Source organism: Schistocerca gregaria, chromosome 10 (genome assembly GCF_023897955.1).
Source record: "Schistocerca gregaria isolate iqSchGreg1 chromosome 10, iqSchGreg1.2, whole genome shotgun sequence".
NCBI lineage: Eukaryota > Metazoa > Arthropoda > Insecta > Orthoptera > Acrididae > Schistocerca > Schistocerca gregaria.
The window spans coordinates 151278089-151300468 of record NC_064929.1 but is presented as its reverse complement, the minus strand read 5'-3'; the positions used below and the strand labels follow the sequence as shown (position 1 = coordinate 151300468).

At 40.7% G+C, this 22380-nt stretch overlaps 1 protein-coding gene across 1 annotated transcript in view; it reads left to right on the top strand.

The window, feature by feature from the left end:
- The first annotated feature begins 10935 nt into the window (after positions 1–10935).
- LOC126293418 (5'-3' exoribonuclease 1) overlaps positions 10936–22380 on the top strand; it is a 188113-nt gene continuing 176668 nt past the window's right edge. The window contains exons 1-3 of the mRNA XM_049986642.1: positions 10936–11512; positions 11815–11946; positions 17191–17285. Of these exons, the coding sequence (XP_049842599.1) occupies positions 11438–11512; positions 11815–11946; positions 17191–17285 (302 nt within the window). The 5' untranslated portion in view covers positions 10936–11437. The remainder of the gene's footprint in view (positions 11513–11814; positions 11947–17190; positions 17286–22380) is intronic.

The following is a 22380-nucleotide window of genomic DNA, read 5'->3' as shown; positions in this document are numbered from 1 at the left end:
TTTGGTGCCAAGATGGCGGTACTTCCCGTCATGTATATTTCCCAGGCTGGCGCTTGTTGCTACAGTCCAGCGGTGAGCCCTACCCCACTACGCATGACATATGGTCGCTTTGTCACCTAGCCAGCCAGCGTGGAAAATGCGCTCCGACTCATGGCCGGCTGTGGACTACAGTACTTCCTAACTATTGCGAATACATCAATAAGAGACAATAATTTATTAAAACTGGTAAAAATTCTCTTCCTCACGTAAGAGGCACCTTACAACCACCACCTCTGAAGGTCTTGCTGCATGGTGGTACAACATGCCATGTGTGGTTTTCATGAGCAGTAAAATGGACGAAAATGGTGTTTGTCTTGATCTCTATTCCAATTTTCTGTACTGGTGATTCAAAACTTTTTTTTACTTTGTATTAAAATTAGAATACTACTATGGAATCTGTCATCCAAAACTTTGTAATCCTACCCTTTGGGACATTAAAACTGCGCAAAATACTATCACTGAAGCTGTTATCCTCACAGATTCAGCAGCTGGAGAGGTCTGTCTCATACCCTGTTTGCCAATGATTCCAACTGATTTACCCATTCTCTTTAAGTGACTTCAATTCCCAATCAAGTTTGTGTTCGAAATAACAATAAACAATGCTCGAGATCAAAGAAGGAAAGGAAGACCAAATGCACACAGAGTGGAGGAGCGATGGATGGAGGAAATGGACAGAGAGAGAGGGAGGAGAAGATGGACAGGTAGGGGCAGGAAGAGGAGGTAGAAGGAGAGGGGGTTTTATACAAATCAATTGATTATGTGCATACAATGGATCTTTTCTTCACATTGCCATGCCTCTGTTTTCATCCTGAAGATATCTGTATGATCTGCTGCTCTAAAAATAAGTGTTCAGAATTTCTGTGCCTGTATTTCTTATAGCACATACCTCCCTTTTTTCATATTTCACATATACTTAGTTATGATATTCTTACATCTTGACATGAAAAAGAAAATCCAAGGAGTATCTAGTGTATTAAGAAATTCTGCAATAAAATGAGACAACTACCGCAGACTGCTTTTATATACTCATCTAATGAAAACTAATATTTTGCGTATGTTTTGAATTAGAGCAACAGAATCCTTTTCCATTTCCAGATTTACTTGCATGTGAAAGTTAACAATAGTCTTTAACTGCTTAGTTCAAAGTGTCTGATTAAGAAAGAACTATTACACATAAATACACTGATAAGCCAAAACATTATGACCACTGATTTGATCATCATACAGGAGGGCAAGGATCTTGTTCATCTGGCGATCCCAAAGGGCTCAATAGCGCAGGTACAGTCATGGAAAAAATGCAGCTTTTGATGGTAGAACAACTTAGTGAGAAGACTTTCAGATCTAATTCTGCCAAATGATTACAGTGCCAATCCCCACCTGAGAAAAAATATAACCAAGCTGCAGTCACTAGTAGATAATCAATTCCTTTACCACAGTTTTCCAGTGTCCTAAATTATACATGGTACAAATCACGATATTTAGAGGATTGCCCACTACAATTTGAGAATCTAGCGATAGGCAGCACAATATAAAACAAATTATATTATGTTGTCCATCGTGTGCATTATGTGAAAGAATTTCATTCATTTTATGTACATGGTATAAAGAATGTGTTTTAAGCATTTCTCTAGAGATAATCGTTATTGCTTTTTTTTTCTTTAATGGAGCTTCTATTAGGAGTTGGTGCACCATGACCACCACACCAGTATTACCAAAAAGAAGGTTCACCATTGGTCATGGACGCATAAATTATTATTTATGTTGCAAATCAATTTGCAATTGATCTGTATTTGTACCTTCATTGACACGTGTAGATATTGCAGTTTTACTGCTTCTATTTCTGAGTCCACAGGGCTTTAAGACTAGCACTGATGATGGTCATGCAGTGATTAAAATTGATTTGCAACAGAAATAAGGATTTCTACTTCAATGAACAATGCTGACCCTCCTTTTGTCATTATTGTAGTGATTTTGTATCATAATAATGAGTTACTTATTATTTTCAGCTAAGCGAAATACACATATCTAAAATGGTAAACTAAAGTAACATGAGTTTAAAATAGAAAAATAACAATTTAAAATATAAAACAAAAATAGGTAAAACAAATAATTAGAATAATAATGAATACTTAGATATTTTAATAAGGTATGCTGAAAATACTCCAGCAACACATTGTGTACAGCTTATTTTCCAAAAATTATATTTTAGAAACCAGTTTTATTACATGTGGATGGCTGTGACATGAAAGTTTCGGTAGCTTAGATGGCAGAGCACTTGCCCGCGAAAGGCAAAGGACCCGAGTTCGGGTCTCGGTCGGGCACACAGTTTTAATCTGCCAGGAAATTTCATATCAGCGCACACTCCACTGCAGAGTGAAAACTCATCCTGGAAATATGTATGACCCGAGTTCGGGTCTCGGTCGGGCACACAGTTTTAATCTGCCAGGAAATTTCATATCAGCGCACACTCCACTGCAGAGTGAAAACTCATCCTGGAAATATGTATGATGGTTTTATAGCTGCTTGCATTGGCTGTGATACATCCATTCATGAGGATCTCTGTTTTTGTTGTGGAGACTTAGAGTTGAGGATGAAGAGCAATCTTTCTGTTTTCTTCAATTTGTGTCTGTATCTTGGTAGCCATTACTGCTTTCTGTGGCTTGGAAGACATTAAGGAATTAGTATCCTGAGAACTGCTCAGTGTGTACTCACAGGTGCAGAAGTTTCTGGTGCCTTCTCTTATTTTCGTTTATGTGATGGCCCTGACTTTGGCTACTGCTTTCTTCAAAGTGGATCCAAAGTATGTTGCCAAAGCAGAATGCTGTATACCCTTATATTCCTTTTTAGCTTCCACCTATGAAAATCACTTTGTTGCTTTTATTTCTTTGATCTTCTTCAAAATACACAGCACAATTTTTGTTCCAAACAGGGTGTGTATTTGAGCAGTTCCTATATTTTCCTGCAGATGAACAGGAAATTCCTGCTTTGTGGACATCTTCCGAACCCCTTCATTTACAAAGTATTGTGGGTTGGCCAAATCTGTGACAAATGTAGCTAAAAATGGTTCAAATGGCTCTAAGCACTATGGGACTAAACATCTGAGGTCATCAGTCCCCTAGACTTAGAACTACTTAAATCTGACTAACCTAAGTACGTCACACACATCCATGCCCAAGGCAGGATTTGAACCTGCGACCATAGCAGCAGCACGGTTCCAGAGTGAAGAGCCTAGAACCACTCTGCCACAGTGGCCGACAACCATTATAGCATCCCATTGGATTTGGTATATACAATCTTACTTTGTGACAGATAGATACAGCCTTTATCTGATCAGGTAGTTGTGGTGAACTGAGTGCTGAAATGAAAGCAGTAGATTTTTGTAGTTTGCCATTAACTCTTTCGTCATATTTTGTGCTCCTCTGACACCTTCCACTTCCCATTCCTTTTGTAGTTCTGCTGTGTCCATTTTCATGATATCTTCACAGCTTTTAGCACCCTTACTGAAGTTAAGGGTCTTGTGCTGTTCCACTACTTTTCGATGTTCATCGAGATTCTCAGTCTCAAAAAGCATGGTCCCCTGGCAAAATGTTGCGGTTTCCATCAAGAGGGTGCCACTGCATAATAATTTTACAGGTTTCAAACTCACTGCAATTTTATGCAAAACTTTACTTATATAGAAAGGGGACACCTTTTGAAATTAAACATCTTCAATAGCACTAAATAAATATTCTTGCCCATGTGTTTCCTTTTACACACATGTAACTTTGCCACAATTATCCATTCTCTGGAGGATGTACTTGGGTTGACCCCACTTTGTTGAAGAGGTATTTTTTACTCCTTGGCAGCCCCCATCCTCTCCTTCCTCCTGTTGCAACAACCATTTGTGGCCCTATGTGATGCTAGGAAAGTCAGTGCCCTCCCAACCAGAGACTTGCATATCTGGGTAAGCCTCATTCTACTGGGTTGTGGCTGGTGCCCCAGTGGTTGCCCACTAGCAACTGTTAAACCTCAACAGCTACACACCATATAGCCACTAACCTCACATTAAGGTTGAGGGTTTTTAATAGAGGTTTGTCCAATTGTGAGCGAGGTGGTAAGGTCAAGAACCTCTTTCACCAAGAAACGCAACATTCCATCAGCACAGCTCATGGTGGTTGCTGAAGCATGCCAAGGGGTTTATGGTGTTAGAGGACTGGTGGTGTTTACCAATTCCCTGATCAGGAACCCCATGTATACCACACTCATACTCAGTCACTCTGGCTGATCTCCCTGAAGTGCTCACCATTTGTAATGACCTGGGCGGCACACGTGCCTTCATCAAGAATCCCACAGTAGCAGCAAGTATTATCCTCATACACAATTGCAATTCAAGACACAATTGATTGCCACATATAATTTATCCTGTGAGGCAGAGTAGCATCCTGTACTCCATTCTGAATGTCTTAAATAAGTTCCTACCAAGACATAAAGCAAGAAATTGAGAAAACCTACAAATTCAACAACAGAATATATAAAAAAACTTTACTTCTCTGTAAAACATTGCACCAGCCATAACACAGCCCCACTGTGAATGCTATTGTTAGGTAGGGGACGAGTTCATTGCTGTTCAAAAGCAGTTACAAATCACTCGGAGTGCTGTAGAGTGATTAGAATCTCCTGCACATGAATACATTAGAGAGCTGTAGAGAGATATCAAAAGTACTGACAAATTGCCTGTTGGCTTCTGTCTCGGGTTCTTTGGCTGATGTTTGTCTGGTGATTTTTATATTTTGCGTCTGAAATGCTGCACCTTACATATGCAGGTGCAAGACGAATATGTGAGCCGCAACACATCAGATGCAAATACAACACTTGGAAAGTGTTCCGAGGAACAATGTGTAGTTCACAAGTTATATTAAAGGTACAGTAGAGCATAGATTATCCGAAGTAATTGGGGGACATGGGTGTTCGGAAAACTGGTTTGTTCGGATAATCGAACTGTACATGTTTATTTGCCAAAAAGAAGTACTGTACCGTAAATTTATTCATAAAAACAGGCATCTATTGGTATTACAAAGTAACAAACAAAGGTAACTTCAGTAGGAATATATAGTATGTGGCACAGTTTATTAAACAAAAATATATACATATTACATACGCATTTTGCATGAACAATAGGCACAATATACAAAATTAACGTTTAAAAAAAAATCCTTTATTTTGGTCTGTCTAAGCAAGCCTACACGCTTACGAGCAGCTAAGTCACGTACTTTTTTCATTACAGATATCTGAAACTGGTCACTTTCATCTTGGGCTTCAAACCATCGCAAGGCAGTATCTAAACAAGTGAATGCCTCACAAGCTATTGGTATACTTTCATCTTCACTTTCTGGAGTACTGATGATGAGATGCATCTTTATCAGTGACGACGTTTACAATCTCGCTGTCCTGCATGATTTGGTGTCCTGAATCTGCATCATCGATATTCATCCATTCATGAACGTCTTCTTCATCACATCCATGCCAATCTATTTCTTTTAGCATACCGAGAATTTCGGACATATCATTCTGTTTGTCATTTTCAATCCTACCTTGTGATTTTTCTTCTGTGTCCAAAATTTTATTCCAGGCTTTCTTGAAATTATCTTCTTTTACACTATTCCATGCTGCACTGATCATGTAGGACGCGTCTTTCTTTTGGGATGATGGACGGTAGGGTGGGAGAGTAACAGGGGTGAGCGAGTACACAGTTCGGTTAAGCGGTCGTTCGATTGACCGACGTTCGGATAACCGACGCTCTACTGTATAACAGAGCCAAACACTCGGTGAAGTGACAATCGAGAAAAAGAAATGTTGGGCGTGGCCTTCCTGACACACATTCCCAGAGTGATGGACAGGATCGGCTGTATACTGCGAAAACACGGCGTAAAGATTATTTACAAACTGACAAAGAAAATCAAAGAGTGTCTCAGATCAGCAAAGGAGAAAACAGACCCACTTATAGTGTCGGGAATATACCGCATACCAGGTACATGCGGAAAAGTTTATGTTGAAATGACTGGACGATCAACTAACACCACGATCACAGAACATAAGCGACACTGCAGGTTGGGGAGGGTCGAGAAATCGGTTGTGACAAACCACATGTTGTGTGAGACCGACCACATAGTAAAATTCGCTGACACTGAAGTTCTGGCTGTAGAGAAGAATTATCACACCTGCTTGTTCGGAGAAGCTACAGAAATACACAAACGCGAGAATAGCTTCAATAAGAAAGATGAAAGCCTCAAGGTAAACGGATCCTGGCTTCCTGTGCAGCAGCGAACGACAGCCACAGATAACAAGAGGAGAACCACACCGGCAATGACCGCAGAGATGCCCCTGGACATTGGTGCATCAGGTACATATAGTTTGCAGCTGCGAGCTCAGTTCCAGTCCAGCACCAGTAATGGAAGATTAAACTTTAACAATGCCAGCCATTCATGCTGGCGAAATGTCAGAAAAATCATGAGATGAACGTCGGCCGAAGAACCCGAGACAGAAGCCAACAAGCAGTTTGTCAACAAGTGGCCATCAAAGACTTAACAATTTTGTATCAGAAGTATTCCAAGTACTCTCCTCTCCTGTGGCTAATCTCCTCTAAAGGAAATAAAAGATACACCACAACTCATCCACTTGTCTGTGAGTGCCATAAAGTACTATTTCGCTGTGACAGGCCGCCGTAGCGCAACTGCCGACCGTCACTGCCTGTGTATTTCGTTGAGACTGCTGACCGCAGTGGCCACGCCACTCAGTGAGTTACTCTGTGAAAGGAACATGCACACGAGTTTGCAACTTGGATGTTAATACCATTTTAGGTTTTTTTTGGTGGACGAGGAAGAAGAAGAGAAAATTATTGCAATGCTTACAAGATCTTGTCCACACAGCATTTTCCAAACACAGTAAAGTGAAGGAATTTATGCTATTTTAGTAACCGGTCACCTGCTAAACAATGAAGAGATTTTCAGAAATTTCTTTAGACTTAACTCATCTCAGTTCGATTTTGTTTTAAGTCTGGTGAAAGAAGATATAGCAGGAACAGCTACTAGCGCAGTGCAAACTCCAATAGAAGCCGACGAAAAAATGGCAGTGACTTTACGGTAAGTATCTGTATAAAAACATATGTACTCATCAACAATGGTTTAAAATGGATAATTTTGTATCTCTATGAAGTAACATAAATTTCTATTAAAATAATAGGTTTATTTGGTAACGACTCAGGGCCTGTACAGTTCATTGTTTATTTTTACACTATCTTTACACTGTGTTTACATTATGATAAGTAATTATTTTCAAAAGTAGTATCACCTGCTTGTGGTTCGACATTTATTAATGGGGTGAAAGTGTACGTATCTTCTCCAACCGATGATGTTCGTTCGAACGGGGATGAAAGGGAAGACGAGCTGGAAGGACTGATGCTGACAAGAAGTGGCACAAGAGATGATTCTGAAGAACTGTCAAGTACCGTAACATAGCTTAAAATGTCAATTTTCGCTTTATTAATGAGGTGACGTGGTAACTTCCTAATTGACGCTGTGATGCTTCTTATGAACAGCCCCACATTATCTTCTGGCTCCCGATTATTAGCCAAGCGCTGCAGCAATTCCAATCGTTGTTGGCCCCTTTGGTTGACTGAATCCCAGTGTGTTTTCCTCGATCTGCGAGCTGAGATGGAAGAGTTGGCAGAGGACAAGGGGACAAGGAAGCAATGGCTTGGGGAGTGTCAGGCCCTGTTTCATTGGCATTTTGTCCGTCTTCATCAGATAGCAGTCCTTCAACACCTGTTGGCTCCTTCAGGGGAACACTACAAAAAGATGACTGCTCCCTTTTTACATCTCTCAAAAAGCCTAGTCTGTTGAAAAACGCCCATTTTGTTGTTGAACTTGGTGCTGCAGAACCTGTTTGCAGTTGTTCTTTTCGAACTGTTTTCCAGTAGTTACCTCTGATGTCTTTCCATCTCTTCTTACACTGGTTGCCTGAAACGGAACGATATTTGTTTAGCTGTGTAATTAGGACAAGATATATTATTTATGTTTCATGTATTAATAATAATTATGGTTTGTGTTACAGGTTTCTAGCTACAGGGGAGAGTTTCGTGTCCCTTGGATATGGTTTCCGGATATCACCAAGCTACGTGAACATCATACTTTGTGAAACAGTAGAAGCTATGTGCCAACACTTGGCACATATCTTCCTACCTCCTCCATCTCGAGAATCTTTCAGGGAAGGTGCGAAAGAATTCTACACTCTTTGCGGTTTCCCTATTTTTGTATTTTGTATTTCTTTATTGGTCCTGTAAATAGTGTTTAGGTACGTATTTTGCACAAACGATGTAGGGCAAGTCAGGTTGGTACTGCTGTGCTGCGATTGATGGGAAACATACAGTGTCCTGGAAAAAGTGATTCCCTTTTCTGGAATTACAAAGCGTACTTCTCCATAGTACTTCTGTGTTTCCAGCAGATGAAGAGCTTCCGTTAACTGAAATCAAGGTGCCATTCGTTATAGTAGGCGACGAGGCATTCCTCTTGTGAAAGCATATTCTCGAGCCTTACACTCGCTCGTCTGCCCAGCAAGATAAATGAAAAGCGACCTTCAACTATAAATTGTCACGAGCGCGCCGAGTTTCTGAAAACACTTTTGGACTTTAGTGTCAGGTATTTCGAGTGTTATACACAAATCTGAATCTGCAACCGAACACATGTGATAAACTCGTTATAGCTTGTTGCTGTCTACACAATCACTTCAGGAACGCCTATTTAGAAAAAAAAAAGAGGACGACCTTTTTATGAACTTGACCATGACTTGAGTTTTCCACAGATCATTATTCCCCTGCCCCGAACAGGAGGATTCTACCAAGCTGAAGGGTTTCAGATACGAGATACATTTAAGAATTACTTCTGTGAACCTACAAATCAATTATTACAAGCCTGAAAAGAACTAAGGCTCAAATAAAGGAAATAAAGTATTGTTAACACTCGTAACGACTATTGTTGTAATCGTTTGGTGACAGAAAGAAAGGAAGCATTGTTGTAGCCTCCATATTTTACAATTTGTCACAGTAGGAAAAAAACATAAATAAATGAATGCGTATATGCAAAACACTTACCATCTTTTTTCATTGCTTCTCCTATCTTCTTCCACACCTTATCCTTTGCCATCACATTTCTGAAATCTGTATGCTTATGATCGTACAGTATAGAGTAACTGCTCATACTCCACTAACAGTTCGTCGTCGTCATCGTGAAAACCTTTCTTCGACATAGCGCGTCGTTGATTTCTGCACTCGTCACACACCTAGCAGTCGCGAACCTAACTGCTTAACTGCTTCTGCAGCGGCCGAGACGCGGCAGTCGCTATGACGTCACGACCGCTGACTGCCGAGCAGTTACAACGACATATATTCCGTTGCTTTGCCTGAGAGCAGTAGTCAACTGCTCGCCGTCACTGCAGGCCGCTACGGCCGGCAGTTGCAGCAAAATAGTACCTTGACAGTCGCGGCCCAACTGCTTGACTGCTTCTGCAGCGGCCGAGACGCGGCAGTCGCGATGACGTCACGACCGGTGTCTGCCGAGCAGTTACGACGACGTATGTTCCGTTGCTTTGCCGCAACTGCCCGCAGTCACTGCCGGCGGCTACCGCCGGCAGTTGCAGCGAAATAATACCTTCAGTGGCAGATCTAGGGTTCCTGTACATGGGAGACAGGGGCTAGGGAGGAGTCAGAGTATTACCCGTATCCCCCTAACCAACAAGTTCAAGGTGCTGCTTTTAATTGAAACTGAGTCTGAGAGATTCACTTTGCTTGTTGGGGTACCAACTATTTTGTGTCAAGGGGAGACAATTGCAAAAGGCTATTGGTAAAGTTCTATTAATTGTCAGCAGTTCAAATGTAAAAATGGCAACCCTTAGGGAAATAGCAGCATGGGTTGAGAGATATCACGTTGTACACTCAGTGTAGATGCCTGCAAGTCTTACAATTAGCAACGTGCTGAAAGTGGCTGTTCTGGCAGCCATAGAGTTTGAGGACCATTTCAACTGGCATCTATGGAGGGTACATTAGCATATATTTTTCTTTGTAAATATATGTTGTGTATGCTTGTTTTCTGATTTGTTCTACATTCTTGAGATCTCCTCACTACGGCTCTGTGAAACGAAAAGTACCGTACATCTAATTCAATCTAACCTTCGTTGACTTCGTCAACTCATACCCGAACATGCAAATTGTCACCAACATAACCCACAGCACTAGCCTTCGGGTCACCATGCACATCATCAGAAATAATGATGTTGGAACTTAACCTATGAATAGGATTGCCGAAAATGAACAACGCAAGAGAAAGTACGAGGAATGGAGCAATATACCGGATACATGAAAATGTTGACAGTGAAATTCATAGCAATTACACAGATTACGAGCATTTACTTAGTGCTTGAACACAGCATTCAACAATGCTGTGATGTTTAAGAAGAATAACACTCACAGTATCTTATGCAAGAAAAAATGTAATTTGTATCTTTAATTGTAGAAATAAGTTATAAATATACAGTATTTCAAAAATTTGTGATTATTAACTGTATAGATCCAATTTGTCATAAAAATTTATAAAATTAATGTTTGACGTTTGAAAATCCAATAGCTGAAAAGGTTTTCTGTCCAATATCCTGTGTACAATATATGTACTTAAAAAGAGATTTATATGGACAAATAAATAAATAATAAATAAAAGATTAAACATTAACCGTTGCGGAGCGTTCGATATGACCAACCAAAACGGTACACTCCCTGGTTCAAAATTTACTTTCAGGGAGAAACAAATGTCCGTTTTGTACATAAAACCCGCCTTTTTCTTGCTGAAATGTATTGTATTTGTTTCAGACGCGTTTCGCCTTTTACTTGAAGTGATCTTCAGTGGAATAGTTATTCGATTGTTTTATCTGGCATCTGCATTTCCTTTCATCTGATCACATGCTAGAGGATGCACTGTAACTTCACTTACAAAACACAAGCATATATTCCGTATACTTCATAAGTGAAGTTATAGTGCGAACACCAGCATGTGGCCTACTCAGAGTAAGCGCAGAGCCAACCAAATTTCCACTGAAAATGTCTTAAAGTAAAAGACGAATCGCGTCTGAAACAAATAAAATACATTGCAGCGAGAAAAGGACGGTTTTTACTTACAAAACGAATATTTCTGTGATTGCTGCGGATGGCTGCGCAAACAAACTCGTTGTTGAAACCAACGTCATTCAAATAACCGTTGATTCAGCTAATGTTGGCTACGCTGCTCTTGCATTAAATCGTTGAAAATGTGGAATATAAACAGTTGTATAAGCAGCTGATATTGTGGTGGTGTAGCGTTTTAAATTTTAGTAGAAAAAAATGGGTGTCCCTAAGTTTTTTAGATGGATTAGTGAAAGATACCCTTGTCTAAGCGAAATTGTGAAGGAATACCAGGTAGGAACATAATTGATAAGAAATGTAATTTGTTTTCGTTACGTTGTTTAGGTTATCAGAAATTTGTAAATAATGTATTTATTCACATAGTGCACTGACAAATTGAAATGTTCTTCTTCGAAGTGTTATTCGTCTCGGTGAACGGACATTTATTTTCTGTTAATAACAGAAACTTGAATTTCAATCATAACTTGGCACTGTAGCCATGAACTTGTTGATGTTTTGTTTTAGTTCAACTTAATACATTGTGGCAAGGCTATTGACATTATTTTGTTTTGCATATATTTGCCTCTGTTTTGCAGATACCAGATTTTGACAACTTATACCTTGACATGAATGGAATCATTCACACATGCTCACACCCAAATGACTTTGATCCACATTTTCGGATTACAGAAGAGAAAATATTTAAAGATATATTCCATTATATCGAGGTAAGTTTCTGTTTATTGTTCTATATTGTGACTCTGGTTTACCTTTTATAATCAATGTTTTGATTGTGGTAGATTTTGCAATCGCATGTAAATCATCAGACATTTCCACCCACTTTTTTGTGGTGTTCCCCTGCTGTACAACTTCTGTTCATACATGCACATATTAACTATTGATAACAAATGTTATTTGATTTGGATAAATGTTAAAGAACCCAGTAGGCTGTTATCATTTACTGCCGATGTTTGTTTCACAAATGTTCCAGTTGTTTTGTCGGTGCAAATTTACGGTTTTTGTCCCCTGTATTTCCATTGGCGCATATCGTTTTAGGCTGCATGTTATGTATTGCTCCATTTTCTGTGCATTTTAAAGAAATGTGATATCATTTATTACATGTGATTTCTGACAGAACTTCCTTGGTGACATATTGTGTTGTAGTCAGTCTGAAGGTGGTAACGCCTACCCATATGGGCTCTCAACAGTGCTGACTAAGGTGCTACTGTCCTTGGCTCCCCACCGAATGGAGATATCAACGAGGGAGTCGAGAATATAACTATAGCCATCCTTTCGGCAGCTGAATTAGTGACAGAAGATATTACATTGGTAGTAAACAGAAATCGCAGAGGCCATTAGAGATTGTAGACGTGTTCTCAAATACCATAAGCAGCATCTATCAATGGAGCATCCCACTGCCTTTAAGTGACTCTATGCCTGGGTCCACCACATAATAAAACGACAGAACTGCAAATCGCATACCTCTCCTTCATAGTTTTGGGCAAAGATCTGATGTCTCTACAGAGACCAGCAACCTGCAAGTGTATGTGATACTACCTTGAATAGCAATGTCTACCTCGACCCAGACTCTGTCACCGAACATTTTGCCCTGCAGTATTCTTGAGCCACAGTGTCTGAGAATTATTGATGTGCCTTTCATGTCCTAAATCAGTGGGTGGAGCAAAACCAGTTATCTTTTACTGCATGCCACCTGGAGCCGCATAATGCTCCATTCTGTGAATAGGAATTCGTTAGTGTCCTAACCCACTGCCTTGATACAGCCCCACAGTCAGATCACATCCACAACCAAATGACCAAACACTTATTGGTGGATTGTCAGTGTCATATCCTTGCCATCTTTAATTGCATCTGGAGCGAGGGCAGGTTTCCATCGCAGTCATAAGAAAGCATCATCATCCCAGTACTGAAACCGGATAAGCACTCTCTATAGGTGAACTGTTATGGCCAAATTAGCCACACCAGTGTTCTCTGCAAGTTGCTTGCACAGCTTATGAGCCAGCGACTGTGTTGACTCCTTGAACCCCAAGGTTTTCTGGCTCCGTCCCAGGCTGTTCAACTACTGATAATCTAGAGTCTGACATCCAGGACTTCTTATCACACTGTACTTTCTGGGTTCGAGTTGGTGCTTCCCACAGTAGCGCCCTCTCCCATATCCAAGAGAATGAGGCCCATAGGGCTCTTTACTGAGTGTCGCTCTCTTTCTAGTAGCCAACAATAGTTTAGCAGCTGTTGTGGGGTCCTCAGCATTACTCTCCTTATATACTGATGACTTTTGCCTCTACTATTGCTCCTTTAGTGTGGATATCACTGAACATCAACTGAAAGGTGTCGTATGAAAGGTGCAGCCATGGCCCCTCACTCAAGGCTTTCAGTTTTCAGTCACCAAGAATTGTGCCATGCAGTTCCGTCAACATCATACCACTCACCCACAACCTAAACTTTACTTTGATGACCAACTTCTCAGTGTGGTCGAGACTTATTGCTTTTTATGACTGGTCTTCGATGTCTGGTTGATGTTGATTCTCCATTTTCACCAGCTTAAGCGAAAGTGCTGGCTGCACCTTAATACATTTCGCTGCCTGAGTAACACCAGATGGGGTGCAGATTGCACTACCCTTCTGCAGCTTTACAAAGCCCTGATACAGTTCTGACTTGATTGTTAGAGTCTGGCATTTGGTTCAGCATCACCCTCTGCATTGCAGATAATGGGTCTGATACACCACCGTGGGGTTCGACTTGTGACAGGAGCCTTTCGAACTATCCCTGTGAACAACTTACTCGTGGAGGTCGCGGTCCCTCAATTGTCGATCAGGCAACAACAAAAGCCTGTCAAGTATGCTATACACATTCTGTAAGCATCTGAACTACCATCTCCTCTTTCCAAACATGGAAATCCATCTCCCACAATAGCAATCCAGCTCGGGGATTATGATTGCAATCCACATGGGGCCCTCCCTCTCTGTATACCAGTTGATTCCTCTACAACACATCCTCCAGGCCCACCCAAGTACACCTCCATGGTGCATTCCTTGGCCACAGCTTTGTCTTGACCTATCACAGGGTCTCAAAGACTCAGTTCAGCCCAAGGCCCCCCCCCCCCCCCCCCCACCACCACCACTACTAACTTTTCTCCATCCGTGGTGCATCCTGGGTTTCAGAAGTAGTCTACACTGATGGCTCCATGGTTGCTGATCATGTGGGCCACGCATACACTCATGCTGTACGTACTGAACTGAGCTCCTTGCTGGAAGGCTGTAGTGTTTTCACTGTGGAGATGGTTGCCATCTCTCATGCTTTTGATCATACTCGTTCCTCCACCGGTGAGTCCTTTGTCAGCCGCAGTGAATCTTTGAGCAGTTTGCAAGCTCTTGACCAGTGTTACCCTTGCCATCCTTTGGTCTTGGCTATCCAGGATTCCTCATATGCCCTTGAACAGTGTGGATGCCCAGTGACCTTCGTCTGGATCTTGAGCCACATTGAGATCACAGGAAATGAACTCGCTGATAACTTCACCAAATAGGCTACCACTAAGCCGACTCTTGAGATTGGTATTTCCAGAAACAGACCTCTGATCGTTATTACCCCATCATGTTTTACAGTTCTGGATATGGAATGGTCATTCTGACTTCACCAAACGAACTATGGGTGATAAAAGAGACTGTGAAGCTATTGGGATCCCCTATGCAGGCATCTCACAATGACTCTGCCGGCTCTGCATCATCCATGCGTGGCTGACTCTTGGTCATCTCCTTAATTGCGAGTACCAATGGTACTGTTGTTGTGGTTCCTGTTTGATGGTGGTCCACATTCTGCTAGACTGTCCTAACCTAGCTGCCCTGTGGTGTACACTCGATCTCCCTGACACACTGCTCTTGGTGTTAGGAGGCGATGCCTCAGTGGCTAACTTAGTTTTACATTTTATTCGTGAAGGAGGCTTTTACCACTTACTCTAAGGGAGAGCTACTTTACCTATTAACCCATTGAGGGGTTGGCAGAACACTCTGTTGCCACCTTTTCCTCTTCCTCCCCCCCTCTCCCCCTCCCCTCCCCCCCCTCCCCCCTCTCCTGTGGTCTGTTCAACTTGTTTGTCTTATGTTTATCTGTGCTTCTCTTGCCCAATCTGTGTTGCTAGTCTTTCCTAGGCAGTTTCTGAGTGGGGCACCTCTGGTAAGTGGTGGGGGTGTATTCTGTTTTTAGGTGATTCTGAGTGCTCTCTAGGTAGGGCACCTTGTCTACCTTTCTTCCTATATATTCTTCTTCTTCTTCTTCTTTTGTGTCCCTTGTCTAGCCTTTGTTGACCATTGGTAGACCGTGGAAATTTTCTTCCCCTGGGTCTTGGAAGCTAGGCCATCTCTGGTCTACACTCGTGTAGACCTGTCTGTTCAAGGAAAAAGGGACTGATAACCTAGTAAGCTGGTCCCTTTAATTACCCAACCAACCAAAACCAACAAATGTGATTTCATAAAAATAACTGAAATTATTGTTACGGTGCATATTTTATGCTAGCTGGTTTCGATGAATGTGCCTTTTTGATGATGTCGTGAGACAAATCAGCTGAGTGCTACCAGAAAGTTCAGTATTTTCACAGAATTTTTGCATGGTAGCTTCTTGTTGACAATATAGGCCACATCGAGAAGGTAGTTGATTCTCCAGAGTGAGTTTTTGAGAAACTATTAAGTGTTACATCAGTTGTGGATATTGTAGTAGTACATTGTAGCAGAGAATTTTTATTTATCTTTTACTGGAAATGTTACAACTTATCAGGCAGAATGTTTATTCTTGTTGTAATGCCTAGACTTACTAATGGCAAGAAGTTTAATAACATCTCACCTCATTTTTTGGAAGTATATCCAGCTGTAAAGATACTTTTATGCTTCCATCGTCTACTTACATTCAGTATAGAAGGAAGTTGCAGCCGTAACAGATAGCATTGCAGTGTAGAATACTAAGCTTCATCTTGCTGATATAATCCAACCAGAAGAGAAATGGCTTCAGGGCGTTTGGTTCCCGATGAGTGATGTATGGAGCTGACAAACTCCACAATGTGTTAAATGTAGTCAAAATTGACATTCAGCCTGATACTGACAAGAGGTTAATGTTACTTCTCACAAAAATACCATAGACTGGAAATTAAAGAAAGGCGTTCCCCTATGGTGTTGCATGTAACATGAGTGCAGGTTATGATGTGTGTCAATATTTCCACTGAAACACATAACATGGCTACCAGGGTGTCAGATTTAATACGTGATACGTATAGTTTAGTGAAAATTTGGAACATATAAAGTAGGTACAAAATGTGGGTTGCTATAGTGCCTAATTTTTTTTTTTTTTTTTTTAATATATTTCTCACTTTTTGACCAATTTAGCAAGTGGTAAGTCACCAGTGCCATAACAGTTGTGACATTAGTGAAAAAAGAAAAAAAAACAGATTGTGTAATGTACTTGGATTTTAACACTTTTTTTTCTCATCAGATTGGCTGACACTCGCCCCATCGCCCTTCCTCCCTTCAAATTTCTACATCGGGGGAAAAAAAGAGACGTTATGTTGCATGCAATCGTGCAGTTCCTCTCCTACTTGTATAAGGGTCGTTCAAAAAGAAATTAGCCAAAGGCATAATTACAGAAACCACTACTTGTATGTTAGAAGTATTGACCCTTGCTGTTGAGACACTTGTCCCATTGTGGCACAAGGAGGTGAATGGCTGTCTCATAAAATTCTCAGGGCTGTGTTGCTAACCAGTACCGCACGTACAGCTATAGCATCAGTTTGCTTTTTGAATAAGAAAACAACCCACTTTTCATTGCAGAACATATGAATGTTGTATTGAAATGTTTTTAGTCGAAAAGAATACTACCTTACCATTACGAAAAAAAAGTGTGTACTGCTTCAGATAATAATGTGTTTTTATATTGAATTTATTTTAATTAATTTTGTTTTTGTGTTGTTCTAGGTATTGTTTCGTATGATCAAACCAAAGAAACTATTCTTCCTAGCTGTGGATGGTGTAGCCCCTAGAGCAAAGATGAACCAGCAGCGTGGACGAAGGTTTGTCTAGTTATTACATTTTAAGGAATGTTACAAGGTAGAAAATGCTGGAAAGTAGGAGAGGACTAATAACAAGTGGAATTACTTGGTTGTCATTTGCTGCAGATGTAGGTATCGCTCGTAACAAACGAGGGCCTAATTTGAAATGCAGGCCCATGGGTCACCATGTAAAGCCCACCTTTACACACGAGTGAATGCACAGTCACAAGCAATACACACGGGGTTTGCTTTCACATACCTTCATTGACTTGTACCTGCGAATACGCGTTTGCACTAGAATAAACGGAAGAAAAAGCATTCAACGTGTTTTGGTCCTAAAACATTGCTCCTATAAATATGCTTAACCTATATTTAGCACAGCTTGATAAAGAAAAGGAACATACAACTAGGTTTATTGTGTATAACGAGCACACTGGTGGACGTGGAAGCAAAATGGCATAGACACAGAAAAATATTAGTGTCTGAATTTTTGCACAGGCATGAAAGATGTGGTGTTGGGCTCTGATTAGTGATTTGCAGCTGCAACCATCACTTGATTTATTCCAAAACTTCACCCACATGTCGGTGGACAATTTTCACCTTCTTCTACCTGCAATTGAACCGATGGACACAAATTATTGATGGTCCAAATCAGTAGAAGAGAGGCTAGCTCTAACCCTGCATTTCTTAGCTCAAATATCTATGTGATATATCAACCACATCTGTTTCCCAAATAATTCATGAAGTATGTAGTGCCTTATGTGAAACACTCACAGTTTTATAAAAGTAAATGCAAGGGAGATACAGTCATTAAAAGTGAGTGATGTAATGTAAAAATGTACAAGAAATAACAGGGAAAAAAATTTCATTTATTCTGTTCCTGTATTTAAATTTTCTAAAATTGTGACATTAAGACAGATACCGTGATGTAAACCACTGGAACGATAAGACCATATGTATATTTTTGTTTTACATTAACCTAAGCTGTCTGTTTATTTTGATGACATTTATTTGTCATAAAGATGTAAATGGAAAAAAAAAAAAAACATTGATGATACCAGAAAGTTTGTGGACCACATTATCTATCACTTATGCAGTTTCTCTGTAGATGTGGAGGAACTCGCCCCTTGTAACCACACATGTAGAAATCTGGTGTTCTGTATGATCACAGAACTTCCTCACAGGAAGTTGTGCATTAATAAATTTGCCAGAGTGACTTCCTGAACAGGTTGGTGGTGTAAGGTGGCAACAGTTCTGACATATTGTCCTGTAATTGTAATGAATTAGCTGTTGTGATATAGTGCTGTTCAAAGAGTGCTCAAAGAAATAATTAAATATATAACAAATATTTGAGAGAGTAGAGGATATCATCTACCTACAAATAACATATTTTGTGTCATATACTCGCCATTAAAAAGGTAGCAACTTTAATTGTAAACACATTCTGTCATTTATAGCTGGTGAGGACACAGACTTTTGCACCCCTAGTGCACATGAGAAAAATTCTGAACATAATTCAGCCCAGTTCTTATCCCGCACAGTGGATAGTGCAAATGGTTAGCTACAAGCTCTTTTTAAATACTTCAGTATGTTTCTAATGTATTAATTATGGCCATATATGACACTGATACATCTTCAGCATGAGGACAGCACTGTTTGCATGAATTACAGGAGAACTTGTCATAGTACTGATGTCAGCTGGCCAATCTCAGGAGTTAACACAGTATAGGGTGAGGCAGCTAAGCAAAATGCATAACTAGTAAACTTATCAAGCTGCAGTTTTTGCTAAATTATGTGGAAAGTGTGGTGAATTTTGTGACGTACAAAAGTTATTTGAAAAAATTATGTCTGCCTTTTTATGAGACCAACTGTTTTTGTAAATGGACTGTGTAGTTTTTTCTGCAGCATTGAAAGAATCTTTGGACGAAGACATCAGGGACATGACATGTGAAACTGGATCAAATAGTTGCAAGCTGTCCCGCTGTCAGAAGAATATGTCCCATAATGTCTACCCTACTATACCAAATGTAATCAAATGTGTGATTAACTACAGTTCATCTGTGTGCTTGAAGCCCGTCAGGCTGTGCTTTCTTGTTGTAGCAACTTGAGAAGCTATTTTGTGACTCACAATGAATATGTCAGTCAGGAAAGGGTGTATGGTTTTCATTTTTGGCAAACATCACCAAGTTGTTGGTGCAGCGTAGCTATTGTTTCCAGGAAAGTATACTTATTGTACCAAACTCTCACAATCAGCCCCTTATCATTTAGCTACAATATAGCAGGTCAGCAACTGGAAGCAGTTAATTCCATAAATTATCTGGGAGTAAGCATTAGGAATGATTTAAAATGGAATGATCATATAAAGTTGGTCGATAGTAAAGCAGATGCCAGCCTGAGATTCACTGGAAGAATCCTAAGGAAATGCAATCCGAAAACAAAGGAAGTAGGTAACAGTACACTTGTTCCTCACTGCTTGAATACTGCTCAGCAATGTGGGATCCGTACCAGATAGGGTTGAAAGAAGAGATAGAGAAGATCCAATGGAGAGGAGTGCACTTCGTTACAGGATCATTTAGTAATCGCGAAAGCGTTACGGAGATGTAGATAAACTCCAGAGGAAGACTCTGCAGGAGAGACGCTCAGTAGCTTGGTACGGGCTTTTGTTGAAGTTTCGACAACATACCTTCACTGGAGACTTGAGCAGTATATTGCTCCGTCCTACGTATATCTCGTGAAGAGACCATGAGGATAAAATCAGAGAGATTAGAGCCCACACAGAAGCATACCGACAATCCTTCTTTCCACGTACAATACGAGACTGGAATAGAAGGGAGAACCGATAGAGGTACTCAGGGTACCCTCCGCCACACACCGTCAGGTGGCTTGCGGAGTATGGATGTAGATGTAGAATCAGCCCTTTCAAACATTGTATGAAGTTTCAAAGAAGCAAGAAGAATAACTGATGAGATAAATGCAACTAACATTGTCGCAGCAGTAACATGTTATCCACATGGCACTGTGAAGCAGCTTGGAATGGGCAAGTAGGATCAGCCAGAGGTGTGTGTTGCAAATTGTGCAAACCCATTTCATCCTCCATATTTTGCTCTACCAATGGCTTTTGACAAGCTTTCAAAATTGAACAGAGTACAAAAACTGCAAAGTGACTTGGTAGTGTTTATGGATGAAATATTTTTTTACATATTGAGACCAAACCAATCTTTTGTACACTTGTCAAGGGAAACATATTAAAGACCACATTGGTCTGTCAATATCTGGTGCAGGTTTACAAGAATCATGACATTGGTCCCTGCTTTCGTGGTGGGAATCCAATAGCCTCAAGTATCTGTAGTTTCTAATGGCAGTATTATGAAGAGGGAGGATTGCTACTCCCCATGCAGAGGAGAGTCAAGTCACAGACACGCAACAGGAAGACTGCTATATATGCTGAACAGATCTGCTGTCACATAAGGCTATCCATGTAGTACCAATATGATAGATGTCTCGCTCTTTCCACACGTGAATGAGCGACATTCCATAAGTAATGCAACACATTCTTTCTCTCAGCCCATTTGGTCGGAAGAACTGGAATTGCTTGAGTGAGCTGTCATTGAGTTTCTTTTGATAGAGAACCATAGCATTGCAGATATTCATAGATGCTTGCAGAATGTCTACGGAAATGTGGCAGTGAACAAAAGCACGGCGAGGCGTTTGTCATCATCGCAACGAGATCACTCAGAACTGTCTGATCTCCCGTGTCCTGGCCAGCTGAACGCAACTGTGACTGCTGCAATGTTGGAACACGCAGACACTCTCATTCAGCGTGATTGACAGATCACAGTCAGACACGTCACTGCTCTACCGGACATCTCTGTTGGTAGTGCTGACACATTTGTCCACCAGTCGGGTACTCAAAGGTTTGTGGCTGCTGAGTTTCTTGCTGCCTAACACAAGACCGTAAACAACAACGAAGGACCATCTGTGCAGAATTGCTCGCATGTTACTGAGGCTGTGAAGTGTGGATTCATCACTTTGAACCGGAAACAAAGTGTCAGTCCATGGAGTGGTGCCACACCATGTCTAAAGTGTATTGTGCTGCCCACAAAAAACTGGAAAAAATGACTTCAGTGTGTTCATCACCACAAAAATGCAAACACACTGCCCCTTTTCCACGAAAATGTAAGGCCTTGCACATCTCAGTACAGCTGAGAGCAGCTCACAAAACTCCATTGCACTGTTTTTCTTCATCCATGCTACAGACCAGATATCTCACCATCCGCTTCCATCTGTTTGGCCCAGTGATGGAAGCAATCTGCGGGAAGTAGTACACGGGTGATGGTGAAGTTATTGATGCAGCAAGACAGTGACTCTGAAATCAACCATTAGAGTGGTACTATGCAGCGTATGGGTCGTCTCAGTAAGGTGGTTTAAGATTGTGACATTTATAGCCAAAAGAGTTGGGAATAATACGCTGTATTGGAATGTGCTGCATTATGTATTGAATGCCCCTTGTAATTAGAGATCTTGACAGAACATCTGGAGATTTGTGACTCTGACATACTTTACACACAGAATGGCCTGTGTGCTCAACCGACTTAAAATGTGGATTTTTATTTTTGATAAGGATGAAAACAAGAGGTCTGCATGGAAAAACTGATTCCCAAAGCCAGAAAATGCCATTACTTTGGGTCTCTGCTCAGCCCACATGAAATCGAACCTGGAATATTTTATGCCTGGAAGTGCATTGTAGCGTGTATCAATGTTCAAAGTGAATATTTTGAGGCCTTACTATTACGATCATAGTAAAACACACATACACATACACATATCTGAATTGTACCTGGGTTTGGTTGAATTTAATAAAGTAAGGCAGACATTTAGGATCCCTTCTCCGACAGGATATTGGTTAGTGATGCTCTTATATTTTTACAAATTCCACACATGCTGTGATGTTTGAGTGTTCTTTGCAGCCTCTTTCCAGCTCCACAGAAAAGAGTTTCATTTGAAAATGTGCATGTCAGTACCACAACTTGATAGCCACAAATGTAAAAAGTTACTGGCGCACATTGTAAAATTGGCTACATAGTCTGCTATAACATAGGGAAAACTGCACTTCAAT